This window comes from Scleropages formosus, chromosome 15 (assembly GCF_900964775.1).
Source record: "Scleropages formosus chromosome 15, fSclFor1.1, whole genome shotgun sequence".
Lineage (NCBI taxonomy): Eukaryota > Metazoa > Chordata > Actinopteri > Osteoglossiformes > Osteoglossidae > Scleropages > Scleropages formosus.
The window spans coordinates 14,302,720-14,328,668 of NC_041820.1; the positions used below are offsets into that span (position 1 = coordinate 14,302,720).

The 25,949-nt window shown below is 43.2% G+C and overlaps 1 protein-coding gene across 1 annotated transcript in view; it reads right to left on the reverse strand.

The window, feature by feature from the left end:
- Positions 1-51: 51 nt before the first annotated feature.
- sos2 (son of sevenless homolog 2 (Drosophila)) overlaps positions 52-25,949 on the reverse strand; it is a 28,137-nt gene continuing 2,239 nt past the window's right edge. The window contains exons 2-23 of the mRNA XM_018727410.2: positions 14,773-14,898; positions 14,348-14,479; positions 13,954-14,118; positions 13,561-13,764; positions 11,432-11,575; positions 10,924-11,034; positions 8,640-8,738; positions 6,656-6,783; positions 5,856-6,511; positions 5,478-5,559; positions 5,215-5,337; positions 4,817-4,929; positions 4,403-4,625; positions 3,359-3,478; positions 3,112-3,274; positions 2,908-3,025; positions 2,644-2,816; positions 2,291-2,407; positions 1,924-2,182; positions 1,609-1,650; positions 1,340-1,443; positions 52-1,187 (exon numbers count right to left, since the gene is read on the reverse strand). Coding sequence (XP_018582926.2) covers positions 684-1,187; positions 1,340-1,443; positions 1,609-1,650; positions 1,924-2,182; positions 2,291-2,407; positions 2,644-2,816; positions 2,908-3,025; positions 3,112-3,274; positions 3,359-3,478; positions 4,403-4,625; positions 4,817-4,929; positions 5,215-5,337; positions 5,478-5,559; positions 5,856-6,511; positions 6,656-6,783; positions 8,640-8,738; positions 10,924-11,034; positions 11,432-11,575; positions 13,561-13,764; positions 13,954-14,118; positions 14,348-14,479; positions 14,773-14,898 — 3,906 coding nt within the window. The 3' untranslated portion in view covers positions 52-683. The remainder of the gene's footprint in view (positions 1,188-1,339; positions 1,444-1,608; positions 1,651-1,923; positions 2,183-2,290; positions 2,408-2,643; positions 2,817-2,907; positions 3,026-3,111; positions 3,275-3,358; positions 3,479-4,402; positions 4,626-4,816; positions 4,930-5,214; positions 5,338-5,477; positions 5,560-5,855; positions 6,512-6,655; positions 6,784-8,639; positions 8,739-10,923; positions 11,035-11,431; positions 11,576-13,560; positions 13,765-13,953; positions 14,119-14,347; positions 14,480-14,772; positions 14,899-25,949) is intronic.

The window sequence follows — 25,949 nt, forward strand, 5'->3', positions numbered from 1 at the left end:
AGCATATTGGCTTGTTTTTTTTCCAGGAAAAAAAAAAAAAAAAAAAAAAAAAAAAAAAAAAACACAACATTGTGTAGTGTGACAAGGAATGAATATGAAATACAACAGAAAGTAGCTTCCCACTGTATGAAAGGGCAGGGCTGAATGCATCATTCCCAAGGCCCCGCCCACCTGCCATTAACACCCTCAGCCACTTCTCCTAGTTTCAGTGCCTTCCCCAATAAACACCAGCACACTTCACTGAAACGCTTTACAGCCAAGTATCTGCTACAGCAAAGTCACACCTGCAGGCACACACTGGCGCGCGCTGGCACACACACGCGCACACACACGCGCACAGAACGGCAGGCTCTCGGTCCAAGGTGCTTCCTGCACAATGGCGGATAGGCAGTGACGGGTACTCTGGTGCTGAGATTTCATTGGCACACAGGGCTTGAAGAATGGTGGAGCTACTGATCCCCTGAGAGGTGTGGTAGGATTGGTCAATGCCAGAGGTGGGTGGATAGTGTGTGGTGTGGAGCAGTCTTTGTGGTCAGTAGCTTTCATTTAATTAGTTTGTTCACTAAAGTTAAAGATCAAGAGTTTAAAAGGTAATTTTTAGCAATTAAAGTTTTATTTATAAAGTTCATGCCACACGTTCAGTGTTGTGCAAGTTTCCAACAAGTGCATCCATTCAGGAATCCTCACTGGTTACTGTCTGTATTTTCTACCAACGAGGTGCCCCGCATGGGCGGTTGTGACAGATCCCTCTTGTAAGTCTTTGGCGGCAGTTTCGGGAGCTGAGGGCTCGAGTTGTAGCGAGGGGGAACTGGAGGAGCAGCTGCAGACAAGGAGAGCTGGCACAGGCTGTTCTGACTAGCGCTGAGTGGGCTGCAGCGACGGGGCACTCGCGGAGAAGGTGTGCCTGGTGGAGTGTTGGGTGAGCTGGGAGAGCTTCCGAAATCCCAGTGGAAGCGACCCACAGGCGACGGCTGCAAGTTGACCGGATAGTTGATGAAGATCTCCGGGGGGCGTTGAGGCACAGGTGGCGGGGTGTCGGGCAGGGGGTCTCGAGGGGGTGGCGGAGGAGGGCTGGGCAGGGGACTCTCGCTCGGCCCATTGTATACTGGCATTCGTGGCTGTACCCTGGGAAGCGGTGGGGGAAGCCTTGGGGGAATCGCTGGAGGACTGTCTGACTTGCTGTTCAACTGCAAAAACACACACATGGCAGGTGAATCCTATCTGAATGAGGCAACAGAACCATAGGAGTGAATTCGGGGATCGGGACAATGCGTGCATTTGGGAGCGTGAATAGAAACGGAGCGAACCCTAATTTAGACTGTCATTCTGCCGGTGTTACCTTGGCCTCGGAAAAAGCCTCCTTCCTTCGGGGAGGGAGAGGCGGAGGTTTGAGCAGCTCCTCTCCGAGCTGGTGCAGACTCCCGCAAGAAACTGAGTGAAACTCTGACACACACAAGCACAAAGGGCATTCGACTCAGACCAGCATTTCCACAGCAGACACTGCCTGATGGATTCTTCATAAAAACTGTGCCTATTAAATTACATCCTAACACATAAATTAATTGCGTGAGAAACAAAAAACAAGAATGAACTTGCATTCGTACTTACTCGAAGGTGGCAGTAGAACCGGGGCAAATATACTGTTGCTACCTGTTTATGAATAGATACAGAGTTGAAGTTACATAAGTTAACAGCATTAATATAGGCTGATTTCCCACATAAATTATGTTTTATGAATGTCCAGTTCTTATTCAAACAGAAATTTTTTCTGTATTAAAATGAATTCTTAACTTCACTAGTATTTAGTAGCATGTTTTACACACACACACAATCTTTAATTTAAGCATTCACTTGGTCAGGTGGTGCCCTATTACACAGCTGTGGACCGGAAGCCTCGGAGAAGAACACTGGAAGAGGACTCACCGCAAGAGCTGTTGAGATCAGGCTCCATAAACACAGAGCTAAGGTCAGAGGATGCTGACTGGGGTGGGGTGGGGGTGTTTGGCGAGGTCGGCACCGAGGCTGTGCTCTCATGCTCTGTCTCTGCAATGTTGCGGAAGGTGATCTTGTGAAGCGGTTCCCTTTCCAAGGGTACTGGGTGGCCCTTCAGGGTTCCTGAGGTAGAGGTGTGCCGCACTGGGCGAATACCAGGGGACTTGAGTGTGAACTGGGTTTTTCTGGGCTACAGGATGAGAAAGAGATTCATTAAAGACAGTTTCAAGGTATGACAATCTCATCACTGCCTAACTGGTCCTCGACTGCAATCTCCTCCTCACAGCTCTTTACTTACAAATCTAGGTGGCTGCTTGCAGCTGCGTGGCTCAATTTCCAGAGACTTGTTGAACAGGTAGTCGGAAAACTCCTTTTCACTCATGCTTCCCATTGGATTTAAGCTTTCAAAGAACTTCTGCAGGGGCACAAGAAGGTTGTTTTGTTAGCTCTTTCAGGCAAAGCAAGTTACAGTATTAACCATTTAAACAGTTACTCAGAAGTATGATAGTGAGGATCCCGCTAAAACCTGAACTGGCAACCTTCAGATTACAAAATCAAGATGCTAACTACTCCTACCAAATTTCCTGTCACCATCCCAATTGCTGGCTTGAGTGGTGAACTCCAACTCCTCTGACACACATTTTCACCCACCTTGATTTCAGGCTCTGTCTTGAGGCAGTAAGGCTGATTCTGATATTGCTGAATTTCCCCAGTGATCTCTGCCACTTTCCTGCGCTTGCTGAAGTTGATCAACTCCTTGCCGTGACACTTGAGGAAATCTGGGTTCCCTTCTTCTGTCTTCAAGATGTTTGTTAAATATATACCTGAACAGGACATCAGATTAAAAGTCTAACCGACACCAGAGTAAATAAGGGGTACTCAGTTTAACTACACCACTCAGTCAGAAAGGCTTACCAAAGAAAGGCACACAAGGTGGATTTATTGACTTAAGTTTTGCCAAATACTTCTTAAAGTGGTCCTGGCTGAGCTCAACAGCTTCCTCCAAAACTCTCTTCTTTCTCTCAGGCACAGCCTGTAGTGAGAAGCAGCTTTTATGTAGGATCACGGAGAAGGATCCGTTAGACACAAACAAAGCGAATGAGAGGAACCAGGGCTCACCTCAAAGGTGTGATCTAGTCTGTATACAGGCACAGAGTTTATGGCACTGACAATCTCCAACACGCCGTTGAAGTTGTTGAGCTCCTGAAACACCTGCAGGATCTCAATGATGCGTGTCAGTACAGCCACTCGCTCGTCTATGTTCTCCGCTTCCACGATGCACCTGGAAACACAAATTTATGGCTGTCAAAAGTGGCCTGTCTACGGAAAGCAGGCACTCCTGTGAAGCCTACTGCAACGCACTTACTTCTCAAACCAAAGAGTGAGGTTTGTTGTGTGTCGGATCATACGCAGCAAGTTTGGCGAGTTTTTCTCCTTGTCCTCTTTGGTCCAGACACTGCCAACAAGTTCAGATGGCCGGACAGCTCTACACCAAGAGTAACAAAGCACTTGCATGAAGTTTAAACTCGTAGTAACAGGGTGACTAAGTCAGCTAAGGAGGCAATGATAAGGATCTGCAATGTAGAAATGGATTTTGGAGACTGCGGGAAAGAAAGATTACTTATGGAAATGTATGTTCAAGTGCTTTCATGTGGTTTAGGTTAACCGTGTCAGTATACAACATGGTCACTTTCACCCAGGAAAACCTCCACCGTGGCAAAAACTCCCAAATGCAAATTCATGATTTTATCGTAAGATATCCAACAGAAAAAGAAAGAACTTTAGAACTGCATGGTTACTTGAAAAAGGCTGCCTGCATGACATTCAAGACTGGTTATTGCCTAACAAGGATGGGCAAAGGATCTGCATCCCAATGCCTACAGGACTTCATCACTCCTATAGAAAAGAGCACTACGGTCCTCCAACTCTTCCCACTGGGCGCTCTCAATCAGAAGCGGTCCAGAATCAAAGGAAGCTAATGTGGTGGAATGAGCTTCCTCAGAACTTCTGAATGCTTTCCAGCATTCAAGAAGGGTTTCAAAAACCCATCTCTTTCCTCCCAGTTTCCTGGCAGTTACATGAACTTGTTCAACACTTTCTGCAGAAATTGTGTTTGTACCTTCTATTTCAATTTCACCTCTATAAGAAGCTACTTGAGGAATGTGTAGCAAACAGTTTCAGAGCAAAGCATCGGCCAAATCCATAAATGTGAATTACTTGAAAGATTCAGTAGCAGACAATGTATATAAAAAAAAAAAAAAAAAAAATACAGTAAAAGTTTACAGAATCAAAGCAACAGGAATGCCGTTTCAAAAATGTACTAACAGAATTATAGTACAATATTAAGAGAATATCAGACATGTAGGACACCAACTCATTCAAAAACCTAAAGGATGGCTGTGGACCTTACCTGTACAGCTCAGACTCAAGCAGTGTGAGCTGGCGTGCAATTTCAATGGGGTGAAGAGTCATCAGGTCAAAAGTTTCCACTTGCCCTGCCCTGCTGATGTGCCATTCTATTGGAGGGGGTGCACTCTCAAAGGTGATATTGTGACTAACACCATTTGTTTGTGTCTGCAACTTCCTCTTGATTATTTTGTTGATAGACTCCACCCACTTTCTCATGGATTTCCCTGAACACAGAGTAAACCAAAAACGGAATCACACATTTCCGATAGCCTTTAAATCTAAAGCAAAGTACAAAGCTGTAGTTTTTATAAACAGTGGAGAAATTTCTTAGAAGTACAATTGCAACATTTATCACCAAGGAAAAATTAAGTAAATTTGTCTTCATTGTAAATCATGAGTGCAGCTACAAACAAACCTCGTAGCTGCGTAAGACTGGTGATGTACTCCTCCAGTTTGTACAGCAGTTCTGGGTCTGTCTCAAAGTCATAGAAATGGTGTTCCACCCACTGGCGGAAGACATTGAGAACCCTGCAAGAAACACCTGGGCTATTACATGCGGTTGAGCAGATCAAAGCTGATCAGGTTTACAGAGCTGGTGATTGCTGCAAAGTGATGCAGGGGCTCCAACATTAGATACCCCACTCAAAGATATATCAATGATACACTAATTAGAGTAATATGTGTTTGAAAATCCTGCATTACAAGCTGACCAATCCCCACTGAATGCAAAATTATCAAGTTATTTGTATTGCTAGATTTCAAGGCTAAAACAATGTAGTTATTCAGTTTGAGGTGTTATATGGCAGACAGTACCTGAGCTGTACTGGCTGGACATACTCCCTCCGGAACCGCTGGAGCTCTGCTGCCATTGGCTGATCACCATTCCACAAAGCTTGTCGGTCTTCCTCCGTTTGCTCTGGTTCTGGGATCTCGATCCTATATCACAGGGCATAAATGGGTCTGATACAAAGGTTCTCATTGTCATTGTCAATAGAATTGAAGTAAAGAATATCTGTGTTAGCAGCGATCATAAGCACTGACAAGCTAAAGAATGAGTTTTTCAAGGTTTAACATACCTGTCTATTAACAGACTGAGCAGTTCTTGAGGCTTGCAAAATGACCGGTATGTGGTTAAAAAAGTCCGTACAAAGTTGGGATCTGGAGAACAAAATATGACAAAATGTAAATGTGTGTAAAGAACAGAATATTTTCTGTATGAATTAAATGTGTTTTATTACAGAATGCACAGAGTGAATTAACAAGTTGCCCAGTTGCGAGTAAAACAAACTATATCTAAGATCCCGGGCTACTTACCATAACATCTGCCATTTCCTTAACTTTCTCACATTTCATTTTATTCATTAAAAATATTTTCTGCTTTTCACAGTGCACTCTTGTGTTTTTGTACAGTTTTCCGAAAATCAGCTACAGAACAGTGAGCCAGCTAAACTCACCTGCATACATGTGGTAGGTGAGCCTTTCAATCAGCTTCACCACGGTGCCAGCTTTGATAATGGGAATGCCCGTCTTGCTCTGCACACGGTCCTCGAAGACTATGTTTTCCTCAGAGTCCTGCACAGCAAAGCGGTACAGCTCGGGCGACGGCAGCCGCAGCGGCTGGGTCTGCTCCTCGCGCAAGAGGACAGCATCCAGCATGCGGTCCAGTGTTGAGCGATATTGCAATGTCACTAGTGCTGCCATCCACATGTTCTTCTCCTCGGCAGACTTTGCGCAGAACACAGCGCAGTTCTCATCCTTGCCGAGCACCTCAAAGGCGTGTCGGAGCTCAGGTGTGTCTTCGCGGTCCACGATGCGCACCTTGCGCAACACAAACTTCTCCTTCAGTCGAAAATCTGCCCCACTGCCTGACCCTGGCAGCCTCGAACTCTGGTTGGCCTTGCAGCTGATCATCAAGCCATCAAACAGGAAATTGTGGCGCTCGTGCTTTGCACCAGCACGGCACAGTGTTCCCTCTAGGATGAACTCGCTGCAGCACTGCCCAATGTCCTTGCCCTCCCAGCCATCAATGCTTTTCTGGATTTCGTTCATGCGCTTGATGGCCAGTTGTTTGCTTCGCACTTGCCGGCTGTACAGACGATACATGTGCTCCCTAGGGGAGAACGACAAGAATCATCACACCACCGACTGACAGGAGAGCGATCAGTATTCACACTGCCTCCACAGAGCTCAAAGTTCATACCACTGAAACAAGCACTTAGTGTGTATGTGTGCGTGCGCACATTTGTATACACACCCGGGCTTGCGGCGTGGCAGGTGCTTGTTGTAGATGCGCTCTATGCTGCACTGCAAGTTCAGCAATGCTGTGATGGCCTGTTTCAGGCACTCCTGGTCATCTTGGTCCTGGCTGCGCTCCTGCAGCTGCTGTATACACACACGCAGTATTTACAAAACAGGGCTTATAGTGGAAATGAGCCTCAAGCAGTAGAACAAATATTGCTGTGAAGGCAGCAGTGAAGAGATCGTACACTGCCCAGAGACATGCAACATCAATTTTTTACTAGAAGAGTACACTGTCTCCAAGTTACTGTCACTTTCACCATCAAGTCACATTCAATAAAAGCTACTAAAGAGACAACCACCCATATCCTCATAGTATGCGTAGAATCTAAAAAAGACAAATAAAACTCCACTTTCATTTTATTCATTAAAAAGCGAATTTTGTCTAATGGAGAGTTGCGTTGTGCAGAGTATATCCTGGCTGCATAGGGTACACTCAAGATGCAATGCCAGTCCGATACAGTACAGCACTTTTTTAAACATTTCAAACTACATTAAAATAAAACTAATTCAAAACTACTGAAAATAAAATATATATATACACTATGTAGCCTCCCCAATCTCCTCTTTAACACTGATTGTTGACCAATTCATTACGACAGCATATTTCAACTTTGTTATATAGGTAATCAAAAAATGCTATACAAATGTCCCTTGATTTATTTACAAGTAAGGTAAAATCAAACATCTTGGATATGGCTATAGTTAATAAAAATACTTTGAAGACTTTTCATTTTAACATTTTTATGAATTGTGAGCTACATTCATTTAAAATTACTCAAAATCTAAATACATTATTTCCATAACCTCCACTTTAATGCAGATTGTTGACCGATTCATTCTGTCAATGGTCCATATGTTACCGTTTACGGATTCTCACAAACATTAGACATGCTCTGTAAACACTATACATGAATTGAAGTGAAGTCTCAGTCCTATTCTGTTGTGCTTCACTGCCAACTAACTGTTAATCATGGAAATGCAGGTCACTTCAGCTCCACAATACAGGGATTTCATAAAACAGAATCATCAAGAAAACGCAATTTGGAAAATGTTCGCATTTCAGAAAAATGACTATCGTAACTAACAAGAAGCCAGTAGTTTATGGAGAGGGGGGACAGTTTCTACATTTAAGGTATCTCTTGTATTAATGTGGAGAATGTTGTGTCTGCTTGTACTTCTGGTGGAGAAAACCAGAAGTGCTCTACACAACTGCAGAAATCCGAGGGATCGCACTCGCTCGCTGTGAACTGTGGAGAGAGAAGAGCAGCTTTGGTGAGAGAAAAGAGCTGGACCTGTGTATGCTCAGGGAGCCACACCAACTGTGCAATGTTCCCATGGAGTTCCTACATATCACAACACTGAGGGAAACCTCTTGTGTATGCAACACACACCTGCTTGAATTGCTTCTTAACACAACAGTTATATGAAAAGTAAGTTTCTCCTCTTACATTTTTAACTGACAATATTTACATGCATTAGTTGCATAACTTAAAACTTCAGATTTGAATATAGATGTTTTTACTGAAGAAACTGCAAACGCCACATATTTTGCATATGTGGTTGTGTCTGTTCATTGACCTGCATCTCGACTGCTGCTTTAAGCAACAGAGAACTTCTCTTCTCCCACCACAAGACGGAATGTGGTTCCAACAGCTTCACAAAGGAATGCTTCATTAAGGAAGGCTTTCATGAAGGAGCATTTGCAATGGGAACCATTCACTCCAGAGCAGTACCCATTACTGCCAGGTTCCCCATGGAGAGAACTGAACTGGGACAGACAGCTGGTGAGGAGGGTGGTCCACAACTAATGCAAGGAACCTGATTACTTGCTCACCTGAGAAGTGAGCTACATTGGTCCCAATGAAACTGTTGCAAAATCAGAACACCAGCAGCCAAGGGACTAGTAAACAACAGTGAGTGTGTGCAAGAGCACTCACCTGCAGCAGGTCAAAGTAGTGAAGGCAGTGATACACAGGGATCATCATGAGCTGAGGCAAGACGTACTGAACAGCCTCTTTGAAGCCTTCGGCGATTGACTGTGGGAACAAAACAGAATATCGATGGGTCATGGCTGGGCCCTGGGAGGTGCGCAATGAGAATGGAAGGATAAGAGGCAAAAAAGGCAGCTAATACAAAAATGGAGACAAAGATGTCAGAAACCATAAGAGAAGGAGAGATGGTAAGTGGGAGAACTATAGTTGTATGTGGAAGAAGGCTGGGTCTGGCTGAACTAAGGATCTCTTAAAAAGCACGACTCCCCAGAGAGTCAACAGATATTCAATAGTGTACAATGCCTGAGAACAACGCAGGAACCACAAACATGTGCACGCACACACAAGTGTGCTCACCAATACACACATGTGCTTAAAGCAACAAAATGCTGAAAGTAAATCGGAGTAAACGGGGTTGTTTCTCGTGCTGAGGATCTCACTGGCATTTACAAAGCTTCTTCAGCGTAATGTCTACCTCCAATTTGTGCTTCGTGCTGCACTGTTTCTTTGGTTTAACACAGGAAGTCCAGAAGTTAAGGCCAAGTTAATGCTGGGGGGAGTTGTGTCCTGCAGCACACAGCCCTGTGGTACCAAGCCTTCCTCTCTACTTTGCTCCTATGCAATATTGATGAACGCAAGCTTGTAAACAGATCAGTCACTTGGAGAGGCACTGACAGCAATGAACTGCAGCTCTCAGCATTTATTTATTTAAATAATACATCATGCCAAACTGCAAAAGTAAAAGACTTGTTTAAAAAAATACAGCAGCCGCCATGTGTTTCAACATGGTATCAGGCTGAATCGAAGTTATATTCTAGGGCCATCTTTAATTTACGGCTCATTTTCATCATGAAATGCACTTCCAAGCAAAGCCCTCTCTCAGTCTCCTGGAGAAAATTGACTGCTGTAAAATAGTCCGTTCTATTTTTGAAGAGCCATGTAATTCATCCATAATGCCAGACCCTGCAAAGAGACACGTGCATTTTAACTGCCTTGTTTTGCAGGCTGCAGTGGCTTAGGCAAGGTGGTGGTGGGGCGGTGGTACAGGCTGATAAAATAGGGGTAAAGAAAACAAAGAGGCTGAGAAAAAATGATGGCTAGAAGGGAGGATGAATGCAGATGGTGCACGAGTGGTGAAAGGGGAACAGGCATAGTGAGCAGCAGCTCCCCAGCTCTCTAGTTAACAGTATCGACCCAAAGCCATTTCTCTGCCTTCTCCAGACTTGTCCAGCTGGCAGACACTCAGGTCTGCTGAGAAAAACAAACCTTTATCTTTATCGGTCATTATTGATTGATGAAGACTGAAGATATTCACTCTGGGGAAACTACACGCAGTAGATTGTTTTATTGCATGTAAAAAATTTACTCATCTCTGTAGGCCTTGTATCCCCCACAACTTATATTTAAAGCCATATTTCTGCAAACATATTTAAACATGATTAAATATATTATTTTAGCAGCAAGCCTGCAACACTGGTGTAAAAAAAAAAAAACCTATCTTTCAGGTATTCTTAATAGCAGTATAATTTCCTTATAAAGAACCCTAGATGGCTTGCCGGATCTCCCATAAATAGTGTTTCATTAATCATGAGCAAGATGCATCACTTTCTTTAATACAAAACAGTGAGAAAATGATGAATAGGCCAGGAAGCATATGAGTTTATCCTCCATATAGTTCCCTTTTGGGCAGCGCCGTGCAATCAGCATTTGCGTAAGTGTGTTTATTCTACAGCAATGGCAGACAAGGAAATAAATAAGCAGCCCCCAGAGGCAGATGGAGATGTGAAAGCAAAGAAAACAAGTGCAGGAATTGGAATCGGTGGCCCTCAGAGTCGGGCAGAGCTGTGGAGCAGCTGTTTGAGCAATGAATCACATTCTCACACACAAGCTCTCTCAGCTCACACTCAGGACAGCACCAAGAACCATTATAACACACTGAAACAGACCACTTGTATCCCTGGTTGGACCATCCAAAAATTCAGCAAGACCCCTTTGTAATCCTAAGGCCCTCAGTACACCATACTAAAGGCGGAGCGCTTAATCAATTATATTTACAAAAAGCTAGAGGCCCATATAATGTCATTAGCAGCATCAATACCGTAACAAGATATTATAGAAAGAAAACAGAACATCTTTTAATAAGAATTCTGCATTTATTTTGAGAAGACAGGCACCCTGTTACAGATGATGAATGGTCTGGCAGCCATCCAGAGCCATTTTTATTGTGTACCTGGAAGTGCAGGGCCACTGTCGGCTTGGCCATCAGGCTGCTGAAGTGCTCCTGGAATTGCCTTGAGAGGATATCCTGGCACAGGGTCTCGTAGGGGTCAAATGCTTGCTCCTGCACATATTCAGAATAAGTTAATTAACCCACTGACCCAGACCTTCCACATTGCAGTAAGAACACACACTTTAAAGGGGATCATCCAAACTAAGGTTGTAATCAAAGGTGTGGGATGTAGTCCAAAAACTACAAAGACTGTGCGCCTCCACACGCTTGTAGGGACTGGCAAAAAGGTTTTAAAATGGAGAGCTGCCAAAAGACAATGGATAAGGGCACAGATTACCCATAATGTTTTACAGCAGTCCTGATCCCAAGCACAACAGTGAAGTTAATTACTGCAAAAATCAAAGAGAAGAGGGTCTTCATGCTTCTGACACTCAAACTTGTGTAGGGCTCTGCTGTACCTTGCACACATGATAAACATGCAAAGGAGTGCTGGAGATAGTGACCCCACCTCTGCTAGGTCCTCAAAGCAGCTGCCCACAAGGGGATGGGGACTTCCATCCGCGGTCATCTCCACTGCATCCTCAATCAGGCCCAGGAGTTTCACTATGAGTTCGTGGATGTCCAGGATGTTACTGAAGATCCCCTCTATATCCTACAAGTAACATCAAAAGTCAGACATCGCTCAGCCAGAAGACCATGCTCCTGTCCTGCGGAACAACATTAAAGACACGGACCAGGACCACCTTGCCCACATATCCCACCCTGACCCAAACAGCAGAAAAGAAAGAAAAGCACAGCCACACGAGAATTGCACAACAGCACAGAAAAACCTTACAGCAGAAATCTCAACAAGCCCCGCATTACTAAATGTAATTGGGGAAACTGAGGACTTGCACAAGGGAACTTTTGCAGAGGAGAAACTGCACCATCAATGGGTCAAGAGCAGCGGATGTCTGAACACACACTGCATCATGTTTAAATGTTCCAGCATGAAATGGGCTCCTTATACATTATGCAGAGGTCTTCTGCCATACATTCTCCATACAAATGCAGACATCGTTTGGAAGAACAAAAATCATGAAATGTGAGAGTCTTCCATCATGACTGTACTTGTGCTTGACCACAGACTGGTGCATATGAGCTCTCAAAAGAGCTTTGACACCAGCAGCACTCTGAGCAATGAGCTGTGGTCTGCTTTACAGAAATAACAATACCAGACCAAGAAGTAATTGCAGGCTCTGCAGTCTCTTTTTAGCCTTCGAACATCCTTAAATTCTTCAGCCATATTTGAGGTCAAATTAAAAGTAATTTGGCACCATCTGTCAATATCATTACAGTCTACAGTACAATTTAATTGAGAGTTCTGCTTTCTACACAGCCCAAAGTTTACCCACCTTCCCTAAGAAACATAAGCCATCCAACCTAAAATACACAAATCCTTTCCTACACCCAAAACAACACACTTAACCCCTATGGACAAAATACTTAAAATGCAACAGAAACCTTGTTGTTGATGCTTCCAGTTTATTTCATTCTTTTTTTGTGGTAAGTGGCAGTGGGGCAACATTCTGGTAAACATCACTTCCTCATTTCAAAGAATTCAGAGAATTTGTATTTCCCTCTAAGTTGTAAAGTGGCATGCTGTTTTCAGGAAGCCATTCTGTGTCAGTGGCTGTGGTGAAGTATTTTAAACTGCTCACTTCTTTGAGCAAGAACTTATACTTTCCCCCATCCTGGACAAACTCAGGTCCGGAGTATACTGCAGAACAAAGACCAGTGGTGCAGTTTTTTTGTTTTTCCAGAAACAGCTTGAAAAGAAGGAGGGTGTTACAGTAAAGGTCTCAAAGCCTTGTCCACATCTAATACTATACTGCTCTAACAGTTTCTGCAAGTGCCCGATTCTGCATTTCACATGCATGAATCTTTTACAAAATGCAATAAATAATGTCCTTGCATAGGTATCTTGAAAGATGGGCTTTTGCCAAACTTCTCCTTGTAAATCTTTGGAACGCTGCATAAGGCAGAATAAAACAGTTCAGTTTTCCAGTCACAAAATGGCCCAGTGCAAATTCTGCACACACATTATGTCAAAGGAGAAACTAGTGTACCTAGTGTAGTTGCAACTTAGAGGGAAATACAAATTCTCTGAATTCTTTGAAATGAGGAAGTGATGTTTACCAGAATGTTTATTATTTATTAGTGTTTATTATTAAATGGAGTACTTTGTGCACCACCGAAGTGTTTTATGTTACTGTTAGTGTATTGTTTTTCTACCTAGTGTAGTTGCATTTAGTTCACCAGGTGAGAGAGAGGGCAGCTGATGGACTGACTGAGGCCACCTGCAGTGAAAACTAAGGGAAAGGCCTGATAATCTCTCCACCCAAAGGAACAAAACCGATCTGTTCTGCTGGTAGGACTCCCTGTCACAGTGAGCTAATGGCAGCCAAAACTCAAAGAATTTGAGTTATTTTGAGGTAAGCAGCTCAGTCTGAGCATTAATCAATTAAAGCATTCAGGAACACAAACACATACCATTTAAAGTGTTCTAGAAAAATAAATAGAGTTTCACCAATCAATGAAGACTGGTGTATTAGAGAAGAACTTAAATGCTCTATTACAGACTCTAGATCACTTTACCTGAGGTGTAAAGAGTTTGTCATTGGACATGAAGGAGTGGCGGAACACCTTGATGATCAAGTCTATCTCCCGAAGGTACTGGCGCTCCTCTGCAATCTCCAGACGTACCAGATCATCATAGGTGAGCTCACCCGTAGTGGACGGCTCATCTGGATACTGAGATACCACAATGTCTTCGTCCTGATCGAACATGTCCATGAGTACCTGAGATGAAAACAGGCTGCTGTGAAATCTGATAGCCACAAAAAACAAAACATTCAATATTAATTATAAAAATGTATTTTCCCAAATATATTTACATTCACAGAGTTGAATAACAAATCCTTGAAGTACCGCAAACATCATCAATGAAAATCTACAATAAAACAGAACAAACCAAGGTAGAACATGTACCTTGTCAGCACACATGGAGACCTTGATGTCTTGCTGACTGATTTCATAGTGACGGATGTTGCCCACGTAATTCCCAGCCAACTTCAGGATGTCTGCTGATATATACTCCAGCACAGCCACGATGTACAATGACACGTGATAGTCAATCTTGTAACCAAGGACCTCCTGGGAATGACACAATAACCCAATACAAGTTGGCTCAAAAGAACCTCCTACTGTTTTTGCCCTATTTTATTTGAGAAGTTGCAATGATATCGTCACTGACTGGAAATAATACTGAACTATTGATGCATTTCAGATGAGATACTAAATCCTTGATACCACATGCACACAGTAAAGGCCATTCCAGGAAAACCTGCTTTCCCACAGGGCTGCATCCATTCTAGAACCGTACCTTCAACAGAGGGTGGATCTTGTCCACAGGCAGGAGCAGTGGGTTTCTCCGTTTACGCTTCTCGATGGCTGACTGTGCATCAGCAATAGCCCATTTGTCAATAGGATGCGGAAAGGTCTTCTGCACACGGTCCTGGGTGAGAGAGACAGCTCAACATTATGTGTTGTTCAAAGATTTGACACTGACATAGAAACTCTGCAACAACGCAGCTACATGGGAAAATGAAAGCAGTCTTAATTTTTGCCAAAACTGAAAGCAAATACTTTGTACACCTACTGTCGAACATCTCAGATGTTGTGGTGAATATTATTTAACTGTCTGTGCGCTAAATTTATTCTTTTCATAAGCTGAAAGTCACAAAGAGAAGGGAATAAAAAGGAAAAAGATTAAGTTGGAAAGGTGTTGAGTGTATGAGCAAGGAGTACCGCCACGTCCTGCACAGTTCGTGGCTGTGCCACACACAGCATGCTGAGCAGCTGCAGAATCAGCTCCTCGATGTGCTGCAGCGCGTCCTCCTTCGCCGACAGGTTCGGGTGCACCTGAAGCTGCACCTGTCGAAGAGAGCCACAGGTCACATTCAGGGTTCCAAATGACTCACTCACAGCACAGAGCAGCCAACGGCAGGGTGACCACAACAGCACCACTGTGTCATTCACAGAAGAGTAACAGCAGCTTCTTTCCATAAGAATTCAACAACCCTGAAGTTTCTATATTTTGACTGAACATTGCCATGTTCCTTTGGAGTTTGCTTACAATAACAAATGGTTTAAATACAATTCTGCCACCCATCTTTGGCATAGTCAAGTCCACTACTCAGACAGTGCTAAGCAGGTATAGAAACAAAACTGTTGGCAATGTACCATAAGCCACAAGTAAGTTATGAAAGAAAAAATACAAGGTTAATTGCTCAGGTTACACACAAAAAAAAAAATAGTCTGAGACATGCATGCTGGTCACTTCTTAAAAATGGTTCTGAAAAGATGGGAGCCATTACTGCAAAGAAATCACCTTAAATCCAGCGAGGGGGGACATCTGAATATTAAAAAAAAGATCTCGAACTAAGTGAGTGTTTTATTTGCAACAGATAACAGAGCACTTTGGCTCAGTAAGCACCATCAATTCCATCATCAAAAATGACCAAAGAGCATCAGGACCAGCACACGGGGATCCTCATCACCATGGATATGAAAATTGACCTTTTAGAATAATGGCTCAAAACTCAAGACCATAACTGAGTTGTGTGTACATTACATATACCGTATAGTGTACTCAAATTGTTATTGTGTACTCTTGTGCAAAATTCATAGGGATATAACTTTTAGCATATACCATACCCTAAATGGCTGTGTGTATGAATGAAGAACTGGCACCAAATTGTGCACGATAAGTGTACATCTGTGTCGCCAAGCCACAGGGATGGATGCCGCTGGCCAACCAAGCGATTCAACACATTCCGGACGAGCTGAGCCCAACTGTGCCGGAAGAACCGCAGACGTATCGTCACAGCCCCGTGAGACACACACTCAGGACAACTGCCACAGCAGAGCACTACAGACAGCTACAGTATTTCCAGTACAGTGCTCCATGTGGCACATCTACATTTATTTTTACATTTCCTTCTGTCTATATCACCTGGCCAGTGCTCCATGATACAGCATAAGTTCAGCAGAAAGGACGGGTCGTGGACAGACAACAGCACTTTCTCGTCTCATCGCTAGGCTGCGTCATCTTGCTGGAATGTTCTCTGCTGAGATTCTATTGTGACGAACAGCGCTATTGTGAAGGAGAACTAAATCTAAATATAAATCTGTTTTTAAATAGAAACACAGAGTACTGAAAGTACTGAAGGCATTTATCTCTTTCAAGTGGAGCAGTACATATCAAGCTGGGCTGGCAGCACTAATCAGCACCAAATATAAGATGATCATTTATCACCACTGAGTCAGATGACATATTAAATGTGTCACCATAGCAAGTTTGTTGAAATAACATCAAATTTTGATGACTTCAGTTGTTCTGATACCTTACACCTCTTCTTATACCAACAACGTAACCTCCAGTACGCTGCGAAAGATCAGCCTCGAGAACTTCAATTCCAAGGGTGCGAAGAATACTGAGCAAAGGAGGAGATACAAACACTAAACATTCCCATAAATAATGCAGAGGGTTTGGGCTATTCTGCACACTTCTCAATGCTGCGCTCACTGTGGCTTTCAGAATGTAGGTCACTTTTCAATAGGCAATTACACTCTTGGTGAGTCTGGCAGCAACGGCCTGTACGTCTCCTCTGCAATCTCAACCTCAGCCTACAAATATACTGCATATATCTATATATGGTGGATTTAAGCACTTAAGTTGACTTAAAGCACTGCCTGTTTTTATTAATATGACAGGACGTTAATCTGGAGAATCCAACAGGGACGCCAACTCGAAACGTGCCAAAATGATCCCATCAAAAATCCCCATACCAACCTAATGTCGACATCAACAACAAGCATCAGATAAAACTTTATTGATCATTAATATTCATTTAGCTGATGCTTTTCTTCAAGCTGATTTGTCTTATTAGATTTATATGCCAAGCTACTCACGATGATTTACCCATTTACACAGCTTGGAGCAACTTAGGGTACGTACCTTGCTCAAGTGTACTACAGTAGGAGAGAGGATTGAAGTTCAGGTCATCTGATTGAAAACCATGCTACATCCCCACCATATCTGAACATGGCGTTGAGCAAATATATTCCAAGTAAGAATTGTGGGTATACTCACACAAAAAATTTTAAACATTTTAAAAGGAACAAGTGCTTTAAGAATTTGACACTTGCACTCCATACTTGCAATCACAATTTCTCCTATGAACACGGTGACTATGGTGTTCTCACGTGACCAGAATGATGAGTCTCGGCGTTATCTGGAATCAGAAAGCCCAGAGAACGGTTTAGGAGAAAAAAGAAGGGTTTTACATGGGGGAGGATGAGGGGAGGAGAGCGGGAAGACATTATTCCTCTCCTCCCAAGTGGTGCTGGGATGTTAGCCCTCACCCCACTGCCCCACTGCTCTGGGTGTACAGTTTCTGTCCATTAAGAAACTGAAGCAGCTCAGAGGGAATTCCGCACCCCCCTCGCACACAGCATGCTGCACAATGGCTCCCTAGGCAGACAGCAAACTGTACCTTCTCCACATACAAGGCTGTTGACTGGCAGCACAATGTGCAGCGTGCTCACACACTGCAAGAACAGCACACACCGTCCATGGTACCAATCACAGTAATTCCACGTTATCAGCGATTTATTTTAAACCTCGTACATCAGAAACATGATGGGATGCGTTGGGAATCTGCTCCTCCTCCTTAATTGACTTCCGTGGTAAACTGGTTGCTGTATGGGAACTGAAAACCCATGAAGGGGTTGGAACATGTTTGCAGATGTAAATAAAAACAAAAAACAAGCATGAGAGAATTAGGAGCTGAGAGACAACAGAGCTGCGGAGGGAAAAATAAAGCTGAGAGTTGTGTAGCTGTGTGTACAAGCTCGGAGATGACAACTGATTGCAGCTCATTGTATTCTCAGGCCTGTGCGGAGGGAGAAGATGGGTCTCAGGTTACAGGTAATGCAGGCATATGGGGAGCGAACCCCTCCTCCTCCCTTTCTGTATGTATCACGCTGCATATTTTAGAACATTGCATCACTAAGCCATTAGGAGCAGCGTGTCCTCAGAGACTGCGTGGAGTAACGCATAAATTACACACAGGAATATCCTTGCAGACACACACACACACACACACGCAACCAATCTCTCATATGCACACTAACATGCACACAATCCACTAACTAACCCTGCAGCGAGACACCATGCAATCTTCCTACTCACACCCAAATACGAAGATGTCCACACATGATTACTCCAAACCCTAAGCTGCTGTTCCTCTTAATTGCAAAGATCTTTTGACGTGACCCTGACTCTGAGCTAACTCATTGAGCCCAACTACACAGTGACTCCTTTGTTTTGTTGAGCTTTACTGAGGGATCGGCACACTGGCTAGAAGACAGAGGAGCTGGGACAGCGATACGGGACACTATCTGATGAATCAGACTCCTCTGCACTCTTCTCTGAGGGTAATGTGGGGCAGGATATAGATTTAAGGGAAAAACATGGTTGCGGGGATGTTCGACGATATCATTCCAGAAGAGAGAAGCAACCAATGACGGAGAAGTGTCTGCTCATTTCGTGTCACTAGTAGAGTCCAACAGTCCCACTCCCAGAATCCGCTCCAGCAAAATATCTGCTGGATAACACTGTCACCAATTCCTTCCAGTTACCTGAGCTCAGTCATCAGCACGGGCATCTTAACCGGGTCTTAAGATTACTATCATTAGACTCAAACAGAGACGCAAACAGACACGCGCTCAACTAGAGACGGCGTCAGCAGCCCCCCCTAACGAGAAGGTCAAATGACTTGGAAATTTCTATCCAACCAAGGGTACAACTGAGGACCAATCTGGGGTGGTGGGAGAGGCCCTCCTCACAGTCTGATGATGAAACCAAACCCACTCCCTATTTCAACACTCCGTCCACTCAGCTGTAATGGCAACCCTGAAGAATGTACAGTTATTATTAAAGGCAGTATATCAATGCAAGAAGAGTCATGCAGAAGCAGTGGACAGCAGCTGATGATTCTGTCTTGCTTAATGACGCACACGCACACAGTGCAGGAATGCGGCCCCACAAAAGCCTGGGGAAGCCTCACGTTTTGATGCGAGTTAAATCTGTAACTGTCGGTTTCACTTGCCAGGTGTACGACAGCATGCCACTCGGTTCAGAATCTCGCTAATGATTTTACAAGATCATGAAGCCCAATGCACTTGTGAAATTTCATATACTGCAAAAGGAACCTCACACATCTCAAGTGAGATGTCAGAACAGCAAGGAGGGCATTCCCAGGGGGCACGCTGCTCTACAGCTGTGGCAAGCAGGTGAGTTGGGAGGCATCCAGCAAAGGCCGAGACCACTTCAATACGTCAGCAGAAACTGATTCACAGTCTGAGTCAAAACCAAAACAAGCAGTGTGACGATACTCTCAGGACGTCCCACCCTCAGGAATTGTGTAACATGTTATAACATTAAGATTCGCCACCTGGGCTCTGCTTTATTACTGCCTTCAAAAATCACATCCAGCCACATGTTTTCTACCCTGGTCTTTGTTTATCACATGTTAAAATTACTAGTCATGTAGTGTCATCTCATCCTAATTTTTACAGTCAAAGATTATTTTTTTTTAAAGAACAAGCAGGTAATAACATAGCTCAGGTAATCATAGTCAAATCAAGGTAAGAAAGACCATTCTAACAGAGAGACTTAAATGACTGCTGGGCCTGAGCCGACGTCAGCGACCACATATTACTTTCTCCTGAATAAGACATGAGGTGAGAGATGGTAGGGCATGAAGAGGGGGCGTTATGGCAACTGGGGCCCCAGCGTCACTGCGACTGCGTTACGCAAGCAATCGATACTCCTTCCCCCAAGTGTTACCACTATCAGCTGCTCCTCGATCCAGGCACATTTTCACTCTAAACACCATTAACTTCAAAAGATGCTGCAATTCGGCATTTGAAAATCTTTGAACTGACTCTTTGCAGAGTCGATTTGATCACCTGGGATTTAATGAAAGGAGGTGAAAGTATCGACCAAGGAGGACATTTTTGTGCCGTAGTGCTGGTGCATATAGAGGGGGACAGTTAAGATGTTAGGGAGCACTGAGAGCTGTCTTGAGCACCAAAGCTTGCGCTTCGCTGTAAACAACAAAAACTGGCAGTTTGGCATATCTGCTCATCACACAGACCCACAAAAAACAAAATGCTATTTCTGTTCATCCCCTGCAGTTGACGGTAGAATGATGCGGAGACCACTGGGGAAGTTATCGTCTCACACTTGCTGTCTGCGTGAAGGGAAACGAACCTGTCATTAACCGTGAAATGAGATGCAATTCTGCAGATAAAATAATTTGTAGCGATATCCTTGTTAACTCTGTCAGAGGACAAGGTTACAGCTCAGAACGACATGTGAAAAAGGGACTTAACTCTCAACACTTGTGATGGCGGTGGGTGGGGAGCTGTTCCACACTCAGCACCGTCATCATCCACGCAGTGTGGGTACAAGGGAAATATTCATATATTTCTCATAAATAATGCTGGGGGGGCTATGGTGAAATTACCATCTGCATAAACCCAAAACTTTGTGTATGCTTTATATATTAAAACATGTGTCCAATGCGACTTACAATGCTAGATACCCTGCACTAAACACCCTCCAATCAATGACCCACAGTTACATCCAAGTAGTGTAACAGACTCGGAATACACATATACCCACTATGGGCAACTGCGGTCACCCAGACCACCTGAAAGACACCTATGATTGTGGGAGGCAACCTACACCAACACGGGGAGAACTTACAAACTCCACATAGACTGAGCGGGATTTGAATCCGTGTCGGAACGCACAACCCAGGTAATCTGAGGTACCATTGCTACCCATTGGACTAGCAAAGCTTGTAAATGCCAGATGAACTTGACACCTTGTCTTTTTTCTTTATTTAAAGTAGTGATTGTCGCTGAACAAATACAGTTCACACAAACTTAATATAACAAGCAGACTACAATAAGAGAGACCATACTGATCTAATTTCATTTTCACTATTTTGAGCCAAACGAGTTACTGTACTGCCAATAATGATCATTATCCCAGCTGCACTAACACTAGTCCAAACTTATTTAATTGGATTATATACTTCCCTGTGGGGTTGGCTGCTTTTGTTGTATAAAAACCAATGAGCAAAAAACACAGTGTTAGCAAGAGTTCTACCACACAAAATGGAGATGAGGACTATTCCAAGAATGCTGTATGAGATGAGTCATGCTGGTGGATACCAGAAGTACTGATGGACACCAGAAGTGCTACAAACAAGTACAAATACACTGACGGCCAAACAGCTTGACAATCATGTTTTAATTAGCTGAAGACTTCATTTACAAGAACTTCCTTGCATCCTTTGACTCTAGTTTCCTCAGCAAAAACTACAGTGAGCAGCCAACAATCCACACAAACTCTTCGCTACTTTTCATGTTCCATTCCAGCACCAACACGTTTCTGGCATGTACCTATGACAACAGTATTTGATCTCTCAGCAAAGCCCCATTCTCTGCATTTCAACCCCTATCAGAAGCCGGGCAGCACGGTGGCACAGCGAGTAGCGCTGCTGTCTCACAGCGCCTGGGTGATGTGAGAGGACATGGGTTCGATCTCTGCTCAGTCTGTGTGGAGTTTGCATGTCCTCCCTGTGTCTGTGTAGGTTTCCTCTGGGTGCTCTAGTTTCCTCCTACAGTCCAAAGATGTGCTGTTCAGGTTCCCCATAGTGTGTGAGTGACAGAGAGAGCATTTTCCATTGATATATGGATGAGTTACCCAGTGTAAGTAGTGTATCTAGCAGTGTAAGTCACCTTGGTGAATAAGGTGTGTGGGCTCATAATGCTACACAGAGCTCACTGGAAGTTGTTTTGGAGAAAAGCATCTGCTAAATAAATAAATGTAAGTTGAAATCCATCACTCCTGCTCTAACACAGACCCACCACCTGCTCCCTTGATCCCAACCCTTCATTTCTCCACCATTTATTTCTTTGATCTCCATTCTTAACTCCCTGCTCACCGCTGGTTGCTTCCCATTTGCCTTCAAATCTGCCCTCATTTCACTGCTGGTGGAAAAACCCTCTCTGAACCCAATTCAGTCCACAATTACAAGCAAGTCTCTTTCCTCCCATTTCTGTTAAAAACTCAAACACGCAAGCCTACAATCACATATACGTAATCCTTGCCCAGAACAATCTTCTTAACGCCTATCAATCGGAATTCAAAGTCTGCTACTCCACCAAGTCTAACGTCCTTGCAGAATCAGATACTCTCTAGTGAGCAAGAGAGGCCTTCCCTTCCTCGGTCCTCATTCTCCTCAACCTGTCTGCAGCATTTGACACCAAATTCTAGTTCCCTCATCAGCCTCTACTTTCCACTCTTGGACAGCTTGGCCTCAGACGTACCAAACTGAAATATTTTAAGTTCTACCTCTCCAGTAGATCTTACCAGCTGGTCTGGTGTGGCTCCAGGTCTTTTCCACAGCCTCTCTCAGCTGGTGTTCTGCAGGACTCGGTGCTGGGCCCCCTATTCTTCTCCATCTACACCTCCTCCTTTGGTTCTGTCATTGCCTCTAACAGATGCTCCTATCACTGCTATGCTGTTTAAACCCAACTCTTCTCTTTGCGTCCTGGAGCTACAGACGCATCTTTGTGTATCGCTGGCTGCCTCTCAAACATTTCTACTTGAATGATCATAACTGAGAGCTCAACCTCTTCAAAGCCAAGATTCTTCACCTCCCAGCTGGTCTGTCCACCTGACTGGAACTCGCTATCAAACTGGAAAATTCGCTTATTTCACTGGTTTCATTCATTAAGAGTCTCTGCTTCTCTCAAAAAAGTGATGCCATAACTTGGTTCTGCAGATATGTTTTGCATAACATCCACAGGATCTGCCCTTATCTGACAAATAACTTTACGTAGGTTCTGGCACAGGCCATGGTGATAATCCCACCTGGAGTACTACAACTCTGTCCTGTCTGGCCTTCCTGCCACCTCCATGAGACCTCAACTGCTGATACAGAATACTACAGTGCAAGTTATGTTTGACCTGCCAAAGTACTCCCTTCCATCTATTGCCCCTCCTCATCTCTCTCAACTGCCTTCCTCTAGCTGCCTGTAGCAAGTCTGAGACTTGTTAACGGAAATGCTCTGTGATACCGACAGGCCTTGACCAGTCTCTACACCTCAGCCAGACTGCTGATCTCCTCTCCCTCTGGCCACCTGGTGGTCCCATGCACAAGAGGTCCAAAATAAAAAGTGTGAAGGTTCTCAATTCTGGCTCCAATGGACTGGAAAGATCTTCTCTCACTCAGAACTGCTGAGTCCCTCTCAATGTTCAGAAAGAGTCTCAAACTATCTCTTTGGATTGCCCATGTACTCCTTAAATTTACATTATGTAATTTGTGTTGCCGGGGAGGCTCCGGTTCCCCGCGACCCCGTATAGGACAAGCGGTTCTGAAAATGTGTGTGTGTAATTTGTCACAAAATACCTTTGAATTTCACTATCAACTCTATGCTGTTACTCATGTAATGTTAATGTCATCTGTTTTAAAATTTGTACAATTTACCAATTCTATATGCAACTACCGATGTAATATATGTATGTTTAAATAGTGCCATCGGACAAACTGATTTTGAGAATCACATGTCTGCAGCCATGTTCCTTCATCTGCTTTTGAAATGCATTTTTATTTTTGTTGCGTTGTACTTATTTGAAAAGCATTTGCTAAATAAATAGATGTAAAGAGACTGGCTGAGAAGGAAAGAAATTAAAAAAAAAAAAAAAAAAATTTTAACTGTAAAATTCTGTCCAGTCAAACAGTGATGTTCATTAAACCTTCTGCCCATGAGGGAAAAAAAAAAACGTCACAAGCATATACAAAGAACAAAGAATTTTAAATAAATTTCCCTTAAAAACAACACGTAATATGCTGCAATCTGACTTTTGTGAATTCTCATTTTAAACAAATAATGCTCAAATGTTTCCACTCCCCTTTAAGGTTTCTACCTCTAATAAAACAAATATTCATTTAAGATAGTATTGACCACTTCTTTTATTAAAAGTTTAAAAAGAATTCAAAAACAATCCAGTCAGATGTACAGCCTTAAGTCCTAGATTGTTTTCCCCGGAATGCCAGTATCTGGTAGTTCTCCACAACTTCTAGGTTTTGTGCGGCTGCTGCAGTCCATCATGTTTTTGAGGATCTTTGGACTAATGAGTTACTATAGTGTTTTGGAAATAACCACAGCAATAGGAAACATTAACCATCAACAGTGCTTAGTAGACACTTGCACCCTGTTTCATACCTGTGACCCATGAGGTTTACAGTCCACCTGAACAAACAATATCCCTATTGTAGTTTTCTACTTCCATTTTTTCAAGGTGTGTTCAAAAGTAGATGCTTATTTGTCACTATAGCAACAACTGAACTGAGTCAGATGTTCATAAGAAGGCAAACATGAAGTCAGTAGGTAGCTGATCTAGAAAGAACCCGGCATTCCTTTATTTAAAAGTATTTTTAAAGTTCTTTGTTGCCTTAATATTTTCTAACAGTCTAATTGTTTCAGAAATTTTGCTCTAGTTGAAATGTGCTAAATATTTCTATGTCTGTTCCTCAGTCTTCCAACAGGTATTCCTCAGGGCTTGGTGATGTGTCCCTTACTTTTCTCCATCTATACTGCAGGGTTAGATGAGCCCCCACATCCCAGAAAGAGTGTTGCACTCTTCCACCTCTGGTCAATTACTTGTCCCACTTATGATCCATTATCACAAGCCCACTGCTTCATCTTTTTTTGGGCCCAACATGGTGAAACAAACACCCTGCCACACTCAAAACAGCTGAACCTCTCTAAGGATTCAAGAAGGATCTGAACACTAATCTCTTTTGGACAAACTTCTCTCATGATCCCCTGACTTTCGTATACTCAAAGTTTTAATACACTTTGGCAGAAAGCACCTGCTATGAGAAATCTACATTTATGCCATTTAATCAGCTTATACAGAAGTTTGATGTGGCCAGACAAGACTACTTTTCTTACTTTTTGTCACCTACAGATAAGAGATTTTTTGACGAGAAAAAGAAAAAGTATTTGCCAGATTTTCAGATCTCAGTTGTAGAGAAATAAATTTTTCTACAAAAGTGAATCATTATATTCTATGATACACCCAAGGGCTATACTAACACCAGCTGTCAGGGACTGAATGGAAAAGTAACTGAACGTAGACAACGGAACACATGCGGGGAAAAAATCTAGAAGAATGCTAAGGGAAAAAAAAAAAAAAAAAAGAAAGACTTTCAAATACAGCAATGCTATTCAGCTCAAGGTGACACACAAGGTATATACAGTATATCTCCCAGACACCAAAGTAAATTCAGAGCAGATTCCCTTCCCCAAGTGCAAAAAGAACGCAGGCAGTCCGACTCACTGTCCGTGGTCCTGTGTCAAGCTGCAGAGGTACTGGTGAGAAATCACCCAAGAAATACAAAAATCTGGAGAGTCATGGTGGACATGTCTTTCTCTTACCTGGTGTCTCAAATAATTTTGTAAGTAGCAATGCCAAAAAAGGCTTTGGAACTTGTTAGCATTCTATGCAGGGAAAAACATGCTTTCACTGTGGATCTGACATAAGTTTCCTAATATAGAAAGATGGCTGAGGATTGTACTGGAGTATGTATCAAATAATCTAAGATTAAAAAAATAAATAAACAAACAAAAACTTGCCACATTCAAAAGCTTGATGTCTTTCATAAAGTCTGGGAACCATTCCTCATATATGTTGTTTCTGATGCATCAACCATACCAATGAGAAGACGTACCCAATACAGTAATGGGTTCTACATTTGACATATGCATGCGTTTCAATACATTTATTGCCCACTTTAACGGAAGTGAGAGTTGCTTTGAACTGCAAGAAT